Raw genomic sequence first — 19,261 nt, 5'->3', positions numbered from 1 at the left:
ATGGGCCCACAAAGAAGGTTGGGAATCTATGTTGGATTTGAATCACCGTCCATCATAAGATATCTAGAACCGTTAACTGGTGATCTTTTCACCGCTCGGTTCGCGGATTGTCACTTTGATGAGACAATTTTCCCAACCTTAGGGGGAGATAAAGCAGGCCCATGTTGGAATGAAATATCATGGAATGCCAAAAATTTATCATATATTGATCAAAGATCAAATATGTGTGAGCAGGAAGTTCAGAAAATTATACACTTGCAAAACATTGCCAATCAATTGCCAGATGCATTCACTGATTCAAAAGGAGTGATAAAATCACATATACCTGCTGTAAATGCTCCTGCACGGGTTGAAATTCCAAGAGAAAAAGCGGAAAATCAACTTGCAAATGAATCTATAACACGCAAAAGGCGCGGAAGACCACTCGGAGCCAAAGACTTGAAACCGAGGAAGTCTAGAAGAATAGACACCAATAATGAGAAAACTGATGATTCTTCTAAAGTGGAACAATTTTCAAACGATAAAAACGCCATGAATCCCGAAAATGAACTCAAAGAATCAGATGCTGCATCTGAGGGGGAGCATGAAAATGCTAGCATCGACAATCACGAAATTTCAATAAATTTTGTCCATTCTAAAAGCAATGGAATAGGGTAAAAACCCGATTGATGAAATATTTGCATATTCAATAGCCACAGAATCACCACTGATATCGAGGACACCGAACCAAGATCAGTGGATGAATGTCGACGAAGGAGTGATTGGCCTAAATGGAAAGAGGCCATTCAGGTAGAATTGAAATCTCTCAAAAAACGAGAAGTGTTTGGCCCTATAGCCCAAACCCCAAAGGGAATAAAACCCGTTGGATATAAATGGGTCTTCGTGCGAAAGCGAAATGAGAAAAATGAAATCATACGATACAAGGCCAGACTTGTAGCCCAAGGTTTCTCCCAGAGACCTGGAATTGACTATGAGGAAACATACTCTCCAGTGGTAGATGCCACGACACTAAGATTCCTTATAAGTCTATCTGCATGCAAAGGACTATAATGCGCCTTATGGATGTCGTGACAGCATATCTCTATGGGTCGCTTGACAGTGATATCCATATGAGAGTCCCAGAAGGACTTGAACTACCTGAATCCTTGAGGTCAAAACCTCGGAAGTTACATTCCATAAAATTGAAAAAATCACTTTACGGTTTAAAACAATCTGGAAGGATGTGGTACAACCGTCTTAGTGAATACCTCATAAATCGAGGCTACAAGAACGACCAAATATGTCCATGTGTCTTCATCAAACAAACCGAAAAAGGGTTCGTTATAATTGCAGTATATGTTGATGACTTAAATATCATCGGGACACCCGATGAAATTGAAGAAATCGCTAAATGCATGATGAAGGAATTCGAGATGAAAGACCTTGGAAAAACCAAATTTTGTCTTGGATTACAAATCGAACACCTAAAGGATGGAATACTTGTTCACCAATCCAATTATGCCGAGAAAGTGCTAAAAAGGTTCTATATGGACAAATCACATCCGTTGAGTTCACCTATGGTTGTTCGTCGCTTAAAAATTGATGAAGATCCTTTCCGCCCTAGGGAAGAAGGTGAGGATATACTCGGTCCCGAAGTACCGTACCTAAGTGCCATTGGAGCCCTAATGTACTTAGCCATTAATACTAGACCAGACATTGCATTCTCGGTCAATTTATTAGCTAGATATAGCTCCGAACCTACAAACAGGCACTGGAGTGGAGTGAAACACTTACTCCGCTATATACGCGGGACAACGGATATGGGATTATTCTATCCACGAGACGGAAATCCTACCCTTGTAGGATATGCCGACGCAGGTTACCTATCAGCTCCAGTCAAGGCAAAATCGCAAACAGGTTATATTTTTAGCTATGGAAATACACAATCTCTTGGAAGTCAACAAAACAGACTCTAACAGCTACTTCATCAAACAAGCTGAATTAATCGCACTCTATGAAGCTGGTAGAGAATGTGTATGGTTGAGATCTTTGACTCATCATATACTCAGGGAAAGTGGTATCAAAGAGACACAAGAAGTCCAACTATAATCCATGAAGATAATACCGCTTGCATTGCACAAATTAAAGAAGGCTATATCAAAGGTGACAGAACAAAGCATATCGATCCAAATTCTTTTCCACTCATGATTTGGAGAAGGAAGGAATAATTAATGTCACACAAGTTCAATCATGCGACAATTTAGCCGACCTACTCACAAAGGCATTACCAGCAAAGCAATTCCAAGAGCTTGTACACCTAACTGGTCTGCGTCGCCTTCGTGATATACGTTAAATTGAGGGGGAGCGCCATATGCTCTGTACTCTTTTTCCTTCGTCCAAGTTTTTATCCCATAGGGTTTTTCTTGGCAAGGTTTTAACGAGGCAGAAAAGCATATAGGCATATCAGAGCCCAACTGTACTCTTTTTCTTTGTTTTTATCCCATTAGGGTTTTTCAAATGTAAAGTTTTTAATGAGGCAGTTGTCACCCCGTAATATATGTTTTAAGATCCGTTCAAGGGGGAGTGTTGTAATATTCTATGTAAACAGTGAACGGATAAAACGGCGCCGCCCATGATTAGACATTACACTGTAGTTATGCAGTGATTTGATGTATCACCGGGTGAATTATTCACCCGGCACTATATATACCGCACTTCGCGGGAGAAAATAAACAATACAACAACAAGAGCTTACTCTCCAACCTTGCTTAAAATCTCTCTATAATACAATAGTTAATATAAATTATAACACGCATGTATGACTTGCAAAAAATGCTAGTTAGTAGTTATAGAGGATGTGTGATCTCGACCGGACCTTTTACATTTTCATTGTTGAATTTTCATTGTTGAATTTTCAATAGGGTCAGAAATAACGAACCTAGTAGTTTCTCTCTTCTTTTTGTTTTTTACTCAACGTTTTCCCTCTCAGTCATTTCATCAAACACTGAAGAGCAATACCATACTTGATACTTCTAATGAAAGGAAGCAAATCCACGGTTTCAACCCTAGCTGAGAAATGCAAGGTTCTTCTTTCTCTCTCTTCTCCAAAAATTTAACTGAATTTCCATTTCGCGAAACTCAAATCTTACACTTCAAATTACCCTAATTTTGCAGAATATTTTGGCGTCAAATTGGCATGGCAATCTCAACACCATTAAAGCTGATTCGAAAGGAAGGTAACTTCAAAGTGGTAACTTCAAAATCATGTTTTTATTTTTATTTTTGTTGTAATACAAAGTTACTGTATTAATTTTTTGGAGTTGTGTGATGATTTCTGTTGGTGACACTTAACTTTTTCTTAGCAAGCAGGAAATATATTCATCAAGAGTGAAATATTTGCTCCGAAAGGGGAAACCGTATATTTGGGTTCCTGTAAAAGATTCACATAATGTGGTATGTAATTTATGTTCATTCCTTTAATTATTCACACATTGGACAAATTTTCGAGAAATTCATCATACACCCCATTGTACTGGGAGCATTGTACACCTAAGACTATATTTTTGCTCATTGCTTATTTGAAATCATCCAAATGAGAGTTTCAAATGAGCACATGTGCAAAAATTTGTCTTGGGTGCACCATGTACATGGTAGACCTGGGTTTATGATGAATGAACTCACTTTTTATTTTTATATTTTATGATCTTGATGTAATTGTCGAAGTTATATTACGTAGGTTGTGCATATAGAGGATGCGGATGCAATGATATGTGTCGGGATGGATACTAGCTTAGTTCCATGCAATCTTCACTTAATTGAAAGAAATTGAAGGTTTTCCAAGGGTTCACTCACCTTGGATCTGAATTAGGAGGGTTTCAGATTATATTAGGTTCACTCACTAACACAATTGATTTAACCTAGATTAGGTTTTACTCTTCTAAGTATTCGAAATATAAGGTTTCTTATTATAGAGCGTCACACATAATTAAAGAGAGCATCCAATTGGAAACTTAGGTCCTTTGCTTTGTACCAGAACTTCCGGAGGTTCTTCTGAAGTTAACTGACAATTCTTTGCTCTGGAAGCGGTTACTGGTTTATCAGATTAATATCCTTACTTATAAGAGCTACGTCAGTGCGTCCTTTGAGAAGTAATGATAAAATGTTTTGAAAATCTCTCCATCTTTCTTCTGTTTTAAAAATTTGAGGTTTCCATCTTTTCATTTTGATTTGCATGGCTATGTGTCACTTAATTTGATATATATCAAACTATGTCTGATCGTGTCTAAGCACTTTCTGTCATATTTAGAGTCCACCTTTACTTGTGTTTTGTGTTCTTATACTGCCGCTTCTTCAAGTTTTGTCTTGTCAGTCTAGAGGAAGTTGCAATTTTTGGAGTTAACCTTTGAACTTGTGGTTTTTCTTGGATGCAGAATACTATGATTGATGAGCGTGCTTCCTTTGCTGTTGCCAGGCCTTACCCCGGACCACTTTCAAATTTACTTAGGTCAATGAAAAAGGTCGGTCGTGAAATGCAATCTTTTATCAGAGTGTCTTGTCAAGTAGAAATTATATTTTGGTACTTGATGATCTTCTTCTTTGTTTTGTTTGTGTTGCACTTACAGCTTCCAGCTCGAATTGCTTTGACTGGTGAAGTTTATCCTTTAAGAGAAGAGAAGGTAAATTGGCTTTACTTTTATTGGTACAGATATATCACTTTTGAATGAAAAGGAAAAAATATCACTCGTGTTCTTGTTTTATGTGGCTGTTGGTACTACTCCCAGTTAAATTTTAATAAATGTTGTTTTAGTGCTCTTTCCTTAAGGCCTAATAGAAGAGTTGCTTCTTGACCTGCTATGTTTGGAGTGCACCAGGTCCTCTTTGGAAAACCAACTGACGTGAAGGCATGTGATTACCCAAGCAAAAAATGGAGGAAAGGACACCTTCTTACTCTTATTTGTAGGTGTCTCTGTAACCCGGTCTATTGTGGTGACCAAGCATGAACATCCCACAGGGGGCGGGGGATCTAGTCACTTTGGTGTATGTTAGTAGTGCGTGGTGGACTGGTGGTAAAAGAGGAGGGATAAAGTAGTGTTTGTGGAGGGGGGAGACTGGATAGGTCTTATGTTGTGGATCCTCTTGTAATGAACTTGTGACCTGTGGCCAGATGCCCTTGTTTTTGCATGCTCAGTGAAAAAGAGAATATCTTTAGGTGAATATCATGAATAAAATTAGAGGCTTGACCTTCAATCTGTTTGTGATGGCCTTGTGTTCTGATTTTGGTTTGTTCATACATGCTTATCAATTTCTAAAACTTTTGCAATAATGACGGCTAGTGGAAACATATCACATGGCAGATAATGCATATGGGCGTTGAGTTTACCAGGCTGAATTCCTATTATTTAATTTTATTCTCGAGTTCTGGAAGATGTTATGATTTGTAATTGTATAGAATGCAAGATCCTGTACTTGCATACCTTACTATGCTATTGCTTTACTGTCTCTTAAGTGTTGTCGTTTTCTTCTCTTGTGGGGACATAAATAGGAGTAAATCTGGGAAGTTTTGTAGTTAGGTAGACTTTCTACTTCGAACAATTGAGGTTCTTGGTAATCTTCAAAACGATAAATGGATCTCTATACGAGGTGCTTTGGGTTGATAAATTTTTCTTCGCTTCTATCCTCATTTATATTATTCCTTTATATTTCTTTAAGTAAATTTGTCTTTGATGTAAGGCCATGATCTCTTGAGTTGAGTTTGAAGTGGTAGTAGACATCTTATTTCCAATCCAGTGATAGTTTGTGCTCCCATATGGTTAGTTGGATGACTTTTCAGTCTTAGTAGCACTATCTCAGTTTACATGCTTTCTTTAGTTTGTGTAGGCCATACATCGGTTAGAAATTTAAGATTGAGTTAACAAGCAATTGGAGGCTGAAAGGACCTTTGGAGTCTTGGAAAGAAATATATGGAAAACAGGTGCGGCACAATGGGTCGTGCCAAATAAAACGCACCTAGCTTTTGCAGAGAAGCTTGTCTAGGCCTCTAGGAGGTGCGAGTTGTCATACCTCCCCAGCATGAGTAACTATGCCAACTTGTCTAGAAATTGTTCTCAAGCTTCCAGGATTGGCATGCACGTCTGTCAAATGATTTGGCTGTGCAACTCCTGCTGCTGCTCTTTTGTGATTTTACTTTCAATGTCCTGTATTGGTTCTTCCACATTGTGAGTTCCAGTGGGCAGTGACCCATATGACTTTGCAATTAATCTTAGCCTTTCAATGTTATACGAGAAGTTCATTAAGCTTTATTTATGTTATGAAGTTCCGCCAGATAAACAGGGACTACCTTACAGTTGTAATCTGCCTTTGATGATAATATTGAATGAGAAATCTTCGCTTTGGTCTTTGTTACTCTCCTTTGTAAAATTGTCTTCGACAAAAATCCTCTATTATTCTCGTGATTGCATTTTAATTAATGGTTAGGAATCATATAGCTCTGTGCATTGGATTTGATTTAAATTCATATCAATCAATTTAGTTGTGTACCCAAAAACCCTAAAAAAGAATCCTCTTGTTCTTGCTTCAAAAATTATGAAATCCTTCATTAGCCCACCATGCATCAGTCTCTAAAGGCTTTATTTGTTCCATCCTTTCAGGTTAGGTCTGCCACTGAAAGTCTCAGGGAAATGATAATGTCTGAACAGAAGGAAATAATTGAGTCAAGTTATGCAGTTTCTGGTATTTTGAGCTCTTCAACTTTTGGTCACACTTCTCGAAGTGAGAACCTCGTGGAGCTTCTGGATAATGAAGAAGATCATGCTGTTTACAAATTCAATGTCAGGTAAACAATGTTTCTGCTTTTCTTTCATTTTGAATTGAAGTAACAGTTAGTGATTTTGTCAACGAACCCTTTTTTCAATTCAATTGTCATATAATCTATTTAAATCTGTCCTTGAAACACTCTTACATGCAGTTGCTTTAATGTAGCATACTGATGGATGTTTATACCAATCAACAGCTAATAACTGCATGTGAATATTCTAAGTGCTTTGGTTCTATGACTTGGCAGCCGAGGGTCTTATCATGAGTCAACTTAATCTGAAATCTCTTACTCATGACGGTGCTTAAATGCCAGCCTAAAGAAGTTTGTTTAAATAAAGGGCAAGTGATGATGTTTTTCAAGGAAATTGCCTTGGGATTTTATTCTGCATGTAGATCCGACCTAGACGGTCATATGATTATGTTCGACCTGCGAGCTACTAGCTGAAAGCTCACTGCATGAGAAATGTGATGGCACACTTTATTTGTTTTGGTTGTCTACTGTGTACCCTTCAACTTCAGTTTGATTAAAACCGGAAATGCTGTGGTAACACTCCACTTCTGCTGTTTTTCACTTTCAAATATCTGGCTAAGATAAATAATTGAATTTCCTTTCTAGATATAAATTAATAACTTATCTAATAATAATTGATCGAGATAATAAGATTTATTTGATAAGAATCGAGTTATTTATTCATATAAAGGTTCATATAATAAGACTTGTTATATTGAAATAAAAAATTTCTTCCACCAAATTGAAAGTGCAGAAGTAGAGTTCTATCGTGTAATTTTTTTTTAGATAAGTTCAGGTTTGAAACAGTTGTAAAAAAATTTAATTATCCCCTTTTTAGATCCACCTTCCCTGCCTCCCTGAAAAAAGAAAGAAAAGGAAGAAGAGCAACAATCAAATCTTTCAAGGGGGTTAGTGTAAGCTTCACGCTGATTATGAGCGCGGCAAAGCTGGCTAGGCATAATTTTCCAGCACCCTACTTTGTAGACTAAGAGTGGCTTGGGTATGAAGCTCATTCTTAAAAAGATTAGACATAGTAATTGCAAGTTTTTTTAACTATGACAATAGTAGTTGGATTAAGAGGGTGGTGGCTCATACTCCCTCTGCCATGTACTCCTGTTGTGTACCAACTTTCCATTTTTATCCTTTCTTTGAAGTTATAGTCACTTTTGTTTTATCCTTTTTCTAAGGTAAGTTTCTTTCCTGCTTTCTTCCTCTCTTGTCCCACTACATGGGACTCATATTAAGCTTTTGACCCGTTAATTATTTCCCTATGTCTTAAACATCCACTCACGCTCGTTAAAAAATTATAATATTCCACATTATATGAAGGCATATGTTAGTATATGTGCCAGTCGACCTTAGTTTAATGTGACGTGAGATTCATTAGAAAGTGCATTGAGTCTACTTCTAGAGGGATCATTTGCACCCAATTTCGTAAAGCTCAAAGAAGATGAACTTTATAGATAAGCTGATCATGTATTTGCCTCATAACTGCTTAAGTACTTTCTCATTTCCTGTTGGTTTTAGTTGCTAGTTGCATCATGGTGTTTAATCTCGGATATGTTCGCGATCATGACGGTCACAGAACCACTTCCGAGGGCAATGTGGATGGTTTGTGGCTGTTACAGCCTAATATCTCATTCAGCTCCAAAACCTTTTCAATGCGGTTGTGATGCCGTGACACAGCCTAGATCTAATTGTCATTGCATGATAGGTCTCTGAAAGCTTAATTAATCAGAAAATAAATGTTTTGTAGCTCATTGGCTAAGTGATGGGTAATGCAAGACAAGCTATAAAAGTAGAAAGGGTAAATGGAAGTGGTGAAATTGAGATCTTGAAGCTTCTTAATTTCTCATCTTTAAGCACAACATGGCTATGTGTAATAGAAGAGGAGATCAATGAGTGGCATGTTGGACTTATATCCATGATGAAGGTGTGTGTATAATTTAACACATAGCTTATAGAAACTGAGAACTATTAGCATATCAATATAGAAGTCTACATTAAACTTGAGGCTGGAAATTACTGCTGGGAGGTTGGTCAGAAAAGCAAAATTTTATGCTTCTTTACATTTTAGCTTTAGTTGGTAGATTCAACAAGATCCCATATGGATATGTTTTTCCCCATATAGATTAGTGTCAATGGTCAAAGTTAAATCACAACAGGAGACCAGACCAGACTAGAAAATTCAGACCAAACAGACTAGATTATAATAGATTCAGACAAAATAACCTTATTCTAGGTGAAGAGAATATATCCTTACTCCTGCAAGGCATTGTTACATGGAATGCAGAACGTTTCGGAACGTGGTACGGAAACGGGAACGCGGAACGCAACCTCTAGAGTAAACCAGATGGACTCCTAGACCACGTACCACGTTCCGGGACGCGTCCCCTGGAACGTGGCCACGTACCACGTTCCCGGTATCAATTCTGCAAGGTACTAATGGTCTCTGGGTTGCTGGACTTTTACTGCCTACCGTGGTCATTTTTATGAGTTGGAAGTAGGATAAGGTCAATGGTTGCTTTGAAATACTAAGAGTCATAATTTACATTTTAGCAATATTTTACCATTCCGCTTATGATGTACTTGCTATACTCTGAATTATCATTTCGTCTATTCCTCATTCAGTAGCGGGTCCAGTAGTCTATGACAGAGGGATAACCTGGGTATCTCCATCTTTCCTTACTCCACTGTGGACGCTAGCCGCGTATGAGGGCACCTGGATAGCTGTATAGTGTGACAGTTGATTTGATTCTTAAAATGTTAGGTACAAGTAATTTCTATATATATCCGTCCAGCCTTGTCTGTCAGACTTTGTTTGATAAATGCTATTGCCTTCTCATTTATGTTGGAATGAATGGTAATACTGTATATATTCTGGAAATTATCGACCAAAACTATTCAGTTTACATTGGAAAGATAGAGTGCTTATGTTTGCTTTAAGTTGGCTGAGAGTTCTCACAAAGGGGTTCTGGGGTGCTATCGTAATAGGCATTCCACCATGTGACTTTTGGCTGTTATTAGATCTGTTTCAAATATATATGGATCATGTTGCTAGGGGTGATGGTGCTTGAAGTAACACTTTATGTTACTTTGCAGAGTGTGGTTATATTCTGCTGTATTGGGGAAATTCCAACATAAGTTTGTCATTTTCCCTGTTATATCTTTGTTCCAGCTCTTGCATGTTCATTGATGGGAATGGTGGCAATCATGAAGTGGATCCTGATGATTTTCGAACATCAAAGGCTGATAAATTATGTAAGATTCTTATTGAAAAGAATTTCCTGATCCTTTTTTTTTAAAAGATATTACTTTGTTAGATTATATAATCTACATTTAATTCACATCCTAATTAACATTATTTTCTTCTCTGTAGCCCCTTACGCTGCAAAGCTAATTGATGGCATCAATCAGAGTGAGATAAGGCGTAGAACACTAGTTGTTTTATGTATTTCCCTCTTAAATGTGAATGCCAAGGTAAGAAATGAATTTCTCATAAACTGTGATAGGATTTCTAGCATGACACTCTCCTTTCGGAATAAATGGTTGTCTAATTTATCTTAGGGCATAAAGGTTCTCTTAATTCTTGTTCCTTATCTTACTAACAAAGGCTGGCAGGAGGAGTATAACTGTATAATATTATCAAAGAAGTGAATCTTGAACATATGCACTATGTTGAAGCTTACCTTTTTAAATGTATCTTGATGCACTGAATTTTAGATTTGTTTCCTGTGGACTACATCTGGATCCACTTATGTTTGATATTAGTTTAGAATAGGATGCATGCCTTTTCTTCTTTTTAACAAAAATTTTAAATTTATTTGAGCTAGCGTTACCATAGCCAATTTTGTTCTTCATTTAGTTGTCGGTTGTGTTTGATAATATCTATGGCATGTTTAATGCATTGTTCTTTCTTACTGAGGCTCCGTTTGGTTGGATGTAAAACATTTTCAATGTAAAATGATTTTCATGGAAAACAATTTACAATGGAAAACAAAATTATAAAATTAGTTTTCCATTGTTTGGTTGCATGTAAAAAAATGATGGAAAACAAGGAAAATGAAAGAGGTAGTAAAAGGAATGTACAAAGAGGAGTGGTGGAAAATGTTTTCCTCCCAATTTTGGGGGAAAATGTTTTCAATGGGGTGGAAAATGGTTTTCCATCCCAAGTTTTACATTTTAATATTTTACACCAAACCAAACAATGTAAAATAGGAAAATAGTTTTCAAGGAAAACGTTTTACACTCTACCAAACGGACCCTGAATGTATCTTCTCCCAGTTTTGATTTGCTATTCCTCTTCATCTTCCAACTTTAACCGAGTAAAATGAGATAATATTTTGGGGAATTCCTTCCGATAGCTTTGTTCTCTCTCCCCTACTTTTTGATACCACCACAATATTTTCACATTGTACAACAACAGTTACTGTTCTACATTATTATTTGCTATACACTTCCTCCGTTTTTAATGACTAGCAACGTTTCCCTTTGCACAAGGACCTAGGAGAGGAGAGAGATAGGAAGAATGAAAAAGAACCCATGTACTAGGAGAGAGAAAGAGAGAATATATTGCCAAAACTAGAAACATTGCAAGTAATAGAGAATTGCGCGTAAAAGAAAAAAGGAATTTCTCTTTTATATTCATAATACTAATAATATGCATAAATATAATAATATTCTTATGAATTGAGTAATATTAAAAATTATAAGTAGAATAATAATGATATGAACTAATAATATTTTTGGGTTGGAGATCGTATGGAACAAGATTATTAGAAAATTTAGAATACTCCTTTTGTTTCTTTTAATTGCTACATTTATATTTTTCTTTTTTTTAATTGCTAAATTGTTTAAACTTATTTTTTTGGAGTTCTTCACCCACCATTAAGTAATACTCTGTTTTCGAGAGTTCTTCCTACTTTAACCAATTTCCTCTCACCAAACTATTCAAAATAGGAACAACAAAATAAATCAGAGGGAGTATTACTTTTCTATCTTTCGCTTCCTTCACCAAAAGTTACTTTTTTTTTTTTATCACTTGTCTCCCTTATTTTATACTACCTCCGTTTCTTTTTAATTGTTACATTTACACTTTTCACGCATGCCGATGCACTACTTTGAGCCTTTATATCTCTAATTTTGTATTTGTAAAAATATAAAAACTACATATTAATAAAATACATACTAATACGAATCTAACAAGATCCCACATGACTGTTTTTGTTCACGTATAAATCACAAACGAGGGTCAAAGTGCAATTTGTGAATAGTGTAAAATGTCAAAGTGTAACAATTAAAAAGAAACGGAGGTAGTATTCAACGGGTCAAAAAAATACCCTCCAAAAAGCTTAAAAGTGACATTGCCAAAAATCTCAACAACAATAATAATAATAATATAAAAGAAATAATAATAATAATGATGACAATAACAATAATATAATAAGAATATAATAATAAGAAGAATATAATAATAATAATTAATAATAATAATAGTAGTAATAATAATAATAATAATAATAATAATAATAATAATAATAATAATAATATTATTAACAACAACAACAACAACAACAACAACAACAACAATAACAATAATAATAATAAGTTGTAGTATGAACTGAAAGAATAAGTCTGAATTGAAGTGATCTGAACTGAATTGAAATGAATATCCATTTACTCAGTCCAAAATAATAGAGCCGAAGTATCATATTTCCTCTCTTTTATGTTTCTTGCCAAGTTGTCTTGTTTCTTAGACGAAGGAATTTCCTCATTTATTCTTTCACTAAAGAGCCTTTGAATCATTCAAGGACCCGGACGTTGGAACGAATTAATAGTTCTGGATTAGATTTTCGGACAGATAGAATTTCAGGCTTGTATCAAGTTCATTCTGACTCATCGCAAACGGAGTTGGACTATTTATCAAACAGTTAAGGTCGTCTTGAAACTGGGAATGTAAATTACTTAATGGCATATCTTGTTTTAATGCTCTAGCTACTTTTGCTCGAGATCTCTTGTAGGTGAAATTCCTTATGTGCAGATTCCTAAACAACATTTTTGTTTTCCATATGCTGTGAAGGATGCCTACATTCTGTCAGTAGATCGCAAAGGCTTCGATGTGCTGGCCAAGCTTCTTACTAGCGAGGGTGAATACCAATGGAAGGAAACCAGGTTCACGTTTGAAGATGAGGCACAGAATGTTGAATTATTTTGCAGTCAATTAGTCAAGATGGAAGAGGCAGCTCTAGATAAAGTGAAGAGCTGCAGTGGTTTAGGATAGATTCTTATATTGAGTTCCTAACAGTGAAACCTGTTTGATTTACCTGTTACTTGTATTGTATCTCTGCTTTGTATATGGTTGATGGATTCATGGATATGAAATAATGTTACTGACTTACCGAGGGGAGCTTGGTGTGGTGGCAGATGTTGAATTATTTTGTAGTCAATTAGTCAAGGTGGAAGAGGCAGCTCTTGATAAAATGAAGAGCTGCAGTGGTTTAGGATAGATTCTTTATATTGAATTCCTAAAATGAAACCTGTTTTTATTCACCTGTTACTTGTATTTTATCTCTGCTTTGTATATGGTTGATGGATATGAAATAATGGTACTGACTCACCAAGGGGAGCTTGGTGTAGTGGTAGGATTTCTAACAAGTTTGAATCTTATTCCAATCTTAAATTATCTTTGAAAATATTTAGTAAAATAATAAATAAAAATAATTAATTATTATGAATAATTAATTGGGTGTTTTTAAAAATGATTGGGCTTGAAATACAATTAATTATGAGGAATAATTAATTGTGTTTTAAAATAGAATATTGGATTATTATTGTAAATAAATAAATTTTAGATTGATTAATATTCGGTTCAAATAAATTTAGGTCAGGTACAAAACGGATTTGACCAAGTTGATTTATGGGGAGTCGTTTAAGATTTCTTTCTCTCTATTTGAACCGGTTGGAGTACATTTATTCCCAATTATAATCCTGAAATCTCAAGCAGGGCAAAAGTTGATCACTGATATCTTCAAGACTTTAGATACAATTAATACATCTTCAAGGAAGGGGGTTTCTTTCCGGGGTCGGGGAAGGGGGGTGGTTTCGGGGTAGTTTTGGGGCTAGGGATGTCGTTTGGCTATATTGGGGGGTTAAGGGTGGTGGCCGCCGGTGGGGGAAGAGAGGAGGGTTTTAGGCTAGGGTTACGGGGAAGATAGGGGGTTATTTCGGGGTAGGGGGTGCCAGCCGACCATTTAAGGAAGTTTAGGTGGGTGGCCACCGACGGAGGAAGGAGAGGGGTGGCTGGGGTTACGAGGTGGTGGGGGTGGCTGGGAGGGTTTTGGTATTTTTCTTTTTTTTCAATTTCTTTTTTTTAATTTTTTGATTTTTTTTTCTAATGTTTTTGAAGTCAGAGCAGTAGGCGATGTTTAGTAACAAGCTGTTAGCAACAATCAACTACCATGGCAATCAAGGTAAGCCCAACCACCACAACAGCAAGTTCAGCCAAGCGCCATACCCGCTCCAACCACCTTGACTCACTGCGTCGACATCGACGCGATAGGTCAGCAGTGGGGCAAGGGCAGCGCGGCTCGATGTGGCAGGTGACAATGGTAGCAAGGTTGAATAGGGTTGCAGTGATGTCAAATTTGGTGGTTACGAGGTTGAATTGGGTGGTGGCAAGGTGGTAATGATAGGGGTTGTTTCTCTTTTTTTTTAGAATTAGGGTTTTTAGCATGGATCGAATGGGTTGAGAAACTTTAAGGGTGAGGTAGGTATGAGATTCCAAGGGTATGGAATGGATTTAGAATCCCTTGGGTATGAGATTCCATGATAAAATGTTGCAACCAAACAATAGATTGGATGGGGAATGGATTGTAACTTCATTCCAATCCATTAAAAAAAGTCCAACCAAACATGCCCTAAATACTGGGTTTTTGCACACATATATGGAACTTCTTGTTTGTGTTAAATCGGGTACGGGGCGGGTGGAGCATCACCCGCATCCATCCATCAACATGTTTTGCTTTTAAATTGCATATAATAATAAACGACTTTCTAAAAATCGCACGCATCGCGTGCACAATATTCTAGTGTAATATACTCGTAGATTCGTAGTATATGAATAGTAAGAAATTGGAAAATTGAATTACCTTTCCATTTCCTTAACACCCCTTACCAAACAGGCCTTAAATATTTTCTTAGGGATTCTTGGGCTTGGTCTTGGGTAGGCCTGTTCAATGGGTCGGGCCGGGCCGAAATAAAATGGAGCGGGCCGGGCAGGGCTTAGTATAAAATAATAGCGGGTCGGGCCGGGACAACGAGACCCGCCCTGGCCTAGCCCATTTATTTTCTTAATAATATAATAATTCATCAAAAGTACAGTAGTTTGAAAGTCCATATAAATTACTATGATCCAGTTTATACTATTCTGGATCCCAGTGCTCACTGTCAATGTCCATTAATTTTATCTTGGTCTATTGTGAAAACAAACATTAGCATCAGTAAACTTTTGTATGACATTGACAGACAACAAATTAATTCATGTGTTCTTACATTATACTGAAACTTGCCAGCCAAAAGGCATTTTACACCTTAATTTCACCAAACTTCTATTATGGAGTACCAGAGAAGGTGACTAGAAATTCCACGAAAAATTCCAGTTGAGGTCCCAACATTAGAAACCTAATTTCAAATTTATACAAAAAAACCCCAAAACCAATCATCAATTCTCAACATTCATACAACAATCAAATTGTTAATCGAATCATAATATAACTTAATGTCACAATTTTCAATTCAATTGCAAACCAGCATCAATAAAAAGCTTAAACAATTAATTTCAAGAACAAAACTTCAAGAAACTTCAATAATGATCGAAATTGTAGGAGCATTGAAGAAAATCGCATGAATGTTGAATTGGGGGTTTTGAATTTGGGTTAGGGTTATAATCTGAGGGGAAAATATTGATTGTCGTCTTGTTGATGAATTGAGGAGAGAGAAAAGCATGTGAAAAAATGTAAAAAAATGAAAAATAAAATATAAATAATTAATTATTTTTCTAACTCAAAATATTTGTCATTTAAAGCCCATATCCACCCCTTTTTAAACTTTTAATACCCATACCCAGCCCACTTATTAACATCCCTTTTAGAGCCCATCCATATTATGAAATAATTGGGTTGCCAATGGGAATCGGGCCCAATGAAGAGGCCTAGAACTCTTGGGTATTAAAAAGCTCCCTCAAGACTCAAGTATTCGCCGTGATGAACACGCTAAATGAGTAAATACTAACCTAAAATGGGCATATAAATACAGCTAGACCAACACAAGTCACAAGTGACAACCACTCTCCAATTCTCCATTACTGTGAACCTTGAGCTCTACTACCCTGAAAATTGTTAGAAATAATAATCTAGAAAAATCTAGTGTAAAAATCAAGATGAATTCTAGAGTTATCTAAACAACTATCTATTGGAATTAAGGCATATTATAGAAAAATCTAGGAATGAAAAATCTAGAATAATCTAGCATGAGATATTATTATATCATAAAAGTTGAGTGTAGAATATTCTAGATTAAGATGTACCACTCCTATAAATATGTGTTAGCATTGTATGTAGGAGTGTGGAGTCATATTATGTACTTCCTCCCACATTCATAAGCAAGAGTTCTCTTATGGAACCTTGCATATCACATAACATATGTATCTCCCCCAAGTTTGTAACAAATTATTCCAATCAATAAAAATTCATAAATTACAAAATTGGTCCATTAACCTTCCGCATGCGCCTGTCAAAAATTTCTATCATGGTATCAGAGCCAGAAGATTCTGTCTCCTCCAAGTTTTCACCAAAAATAAGGTAAGTCATTATATGCATGCTTCCCTAATCATGCATGTTTCTTTCAACATTACTCCATGCATGTTTCATTATTCAATATGTAATTATACATTTCACATGCACATACATATGGTGGCTAAAATGCCAACCAAATTAAGCTGTTGGCTAAACAAAGCCACAACAATACAAGCATATGGGTGGCAAATACAAGCTAGCCCTATGCATTCAAGGGTGACTGAAAAAATGTCAACCCTATTTATCAAAGGGCAAAGAAAAAAACCCCAAATATGTGTCGGGCAAAGAGGCTCGAGCATAAAAGGGCATTAGACCCTAATACAACAAGCTGGCAAGACCCAAGCACAAGATGGGCAATAGACCCAACAACAGTGCATGTGATTGGCAAAGACCCAAAATACATATTGAAGCAAGAAGACATCATAAGTCGGATCAACAATCAAAATGCTGAAAATGGAAGGAAACAAGGAGCATGGAGTTTACCAACAATGAATCAAGCAAATAAAAAAAAAACACACACAAAGAATACCAGGGAAGCAAAAGTGGAGGAGTAAACAAGAAGATAAAGGCCGGGGAGCATTAACAAGGTCACAAGGACATCAAGAACACCAAATAAGTGCGCAACTTTTGATCTTTGCAAATTCAAGGAGGACCCAACAAGGATACAATTATAGGGGAGTTGAGCAAAATTATTTACAAGTATGAAAGTCAGATTTTTCAAGATTAAGGGGGAGTGTTAGAAATAATAATCTAGAAAAATCTAGTGTAAAAATCAAGATGAATTCTAGAGTTATCTAAACAACTATCTATTGGAATTAAGGCATATTATAGAAAAATCTAGGAATGAAAAATCTAGAATAATCTAGCATGAGATATTATTATATCATAAAAGTTGAGTGTAGAATATTCTAGATTAAGATGTACCACTCCTATAAATATGTGTTAGCATTGTATGTAGGATGTGGAGTCATATTATGTACTTCCTCCCACATTCATAAGCAAGAGTTCTCTTATGGAACCTTGCATATCACATAACATATGTATCTCCCCCAAGTTTGTAACAAATTATTCCAATCAATAAAAATTCATAAATTACAAAATTGGTCCATTAACCTTCCGCATGCGCCTGTCAAAAATTTCTATCAAAAATGAAGCACAATCCAAATCTTACGAGCTCTAGAAGAAAATGCCGAAAATTACACTTCACATCTCCTTCAAGTATTCGCCGTAAAATTATGAGTGCTCCACTTTCCGTCAACTTGAGAGACAAGCACAATGTTCGTTCTCTCCCCGTGAAAAAAGACGATGAAGTACTCGTGGTTCGTGGAACCTATGCGGGTCGGGAAGGAAAAATCGTTCAGTGTTATCGCAAGAAGTGGGTTATTTACATCGACCGGGTCACTCGGAACAAGATCAACGGGTCAACAGTCCCAGTAGGAATTCATCCTTCCAAAGTGGTTCTGACCAAGTTGAAGCTCGACAAAGACAGGCTGGTATTGCTTGAACGTAAGGCCGTCGGTCGTGGTAAAAGCGATATGGAAAAAACTAAATCTATTGCTGCTTAATGATTTTATTAGTAGTTGTGTATACGTTTTTAGGGATCTGATATTGCGGAATAGTTTTTTGTTGTTAGATTGCAGAACAATGTTTGATTATCTTTAGGTTGTACTGATTTTAATTGCAGAACAATGTTTTATTATCTTTTGATGGTATTTTTCTAGGTTTAGGGTGTAGGGTGTCTCCAACTTGCTGTGGCTGGCTTGGTTGGTGCCTTAGTTTAAATTATGCATGGGTTAAATTATGTATGGGGTGATGAATGAATGAATGAAACTTCAAAGCTCTCCTTACCCTGTTGTCTTGCTTTAATACATGTGTATTGTTGTTTTAAAACTTCTTCCTTAGTTTTACAAAGGGGAATTTTTGTAAGATAAAAAAAACTTGTTTTGCAAGTATTTGAAAATATAGAAAGTATGGCATCGACATTTTAAATTACGTGTTCATATGGATTGTTTATTAACTTTTGAAAATCCAAAATATTAGCTATGCTTAAATTTTTAAGGTTTTGAACACTTTAAATTTAAGGAAAAAGTTAAATGAAGCTAAAAATGGAAAAAATAAGCATTATTACATAGAGTAATGCAAACTTTTGTCATAAAATTTACAACTAAATTCCATTTTAAGCAATGTATTTATGTCTTATATGCAGTCCTAAAGGCTGCATGTAGCATAACCCTAAATTTAAATTGAAAATTTTGTTACTAATCTTCATCTTCATTTCTTGCGCTGCTCTTTGTTCAGAACTGTATACTTCTACAAGGTATAATAATTGTGGATGATTCCCCAGGCCAAGTGTATTTACCAAGCGTCCAAGCCACACCACCTCGTAGTCTACTTGTCTACTCAGCTTTGAGTCATTTATTAATGTGCTCCCAAGTTCAAAAAGGAAAAAACTTTATCTACCTAATGGGTCAACAACCCACTATTAATAGAAATAAATAAATAGTGGAATCTAACTCATCAGTTCTAATAGTTTTTTAATGTTCTATTTCTAGTGGGTTAACTACCCACCGGCCCACCGGGTAGATGTAGCATTGTCCGTCCAAAAACA

General features: G+C 36.1%; 3 protein-coding genes across 3 annotated transcripts; all 3 read left to right on the top strand.

The window, feature by feature from the left end:
• LOC130590486 (uncharacterized) lies at positions 1-657 on the top strand. The gene has a single exon (XM_057392939.1). The coding sequence runs from the start codon at positions 1-3 to the stop codon at positions 655-657; it is 657 nt and encodes a 218-aa protein (XP_057248922.1).
• A 2,201-nt stretch (positions 658-2,858) lies between these two features.
• On the top strand, positions 2,859-13,351 carry LOC104887009 (uncharacterized). The gene is made up of 9 exons (XM_010671586.2): positions 2,859-3,062; positions 3,154-3,215; positions 3,342-3,432; positions 4,410-4,496; positions 4,602-4,655; positions 6,627-6,811; positions 9,981-10,063; positions 10,182-10,282; positions 12,882-13,351. Exons 1-9 carry the CDS (start codon positions 3,015-3,017, stop codon positions 13,080-13,082), a joined length of 912 nt encoding a protein of 303 aa, XP_010669888.1. The 5' UTR covers positions 2,859-3,014; the 3' UTR covers positions 13,083-13,351.
• A 4,450-nt stretch (positions 13,352-17,801) lies between these two features.
• LOC104887037 (60S ribosomal protein L26-1) lies at positions 17,802-18,218 on the top strand. Its single transcript, XM_010671619.1, has one exon. It carries the CDS (start codon positions 17,802-17,804, stop codon positions 18,216-18,218), a length of 417 nt encoding a protein of 138 aa, XP_010669921.1.
• The last annotated feature ends 1,043 nt before the right edge of the window (positions 18,219-19,261 follow it).

This window comes from Beta vulgaris, chromosome 2, assembly GCF_026745355.1.
Source record: "Beta vulgaris subsp. vulgaris cultivar EL10 chromosome 2, EL10.2, whole genome shotgun sequence".
NCBI lineage: Eukaryota > Viridiplantae > Streptophyta > Magnoliopsida > Caryophyllales > Amaranthaceae > Beta > Beta vulgaris.
The sequence above is the reverse complement of the archived record's forward strand: the minus strand, read 5'-3'. Positions and strand labels throughout refer to the sequence as shown.

Coding starts and splice junctions, on each gene's coding strand:
- LOC130590486 (XM_057392939.1), top strand. CDS start 1: ATGGGCCCACAAAGAAGGTTGGGAATCTATGTTGGATTTGAATCACCG.
- LOC104887037 (XM_010671619.1), top strand. CDS start 17,802: ATGAAGCACAATCCAAATCTTACGAGCTCTAGAAGAAAATGCCGAAAA.
- LOC104887009 (XM_010671586.2), top strand. CDS start 3,015: ATGAAAGGAAGCAAATCCACGGTTTCAACCCTAGCTGAGAAATGCAAG. Junction 3,216..3,341: donor AAAGCTGATTCGAAAGGAAG/GTAACTTCAAAG, acceptor ACTTTTTCTTAG/CAAGCAGGAAATATATTCAT. Junction 4,656..6,626: donor ATCCTTTAAGAGAAGAGAAG/GTAAATTGGCTT, acceptor CCATCCTTTCAG/GTTAGGTCTGCCACTGAAAG.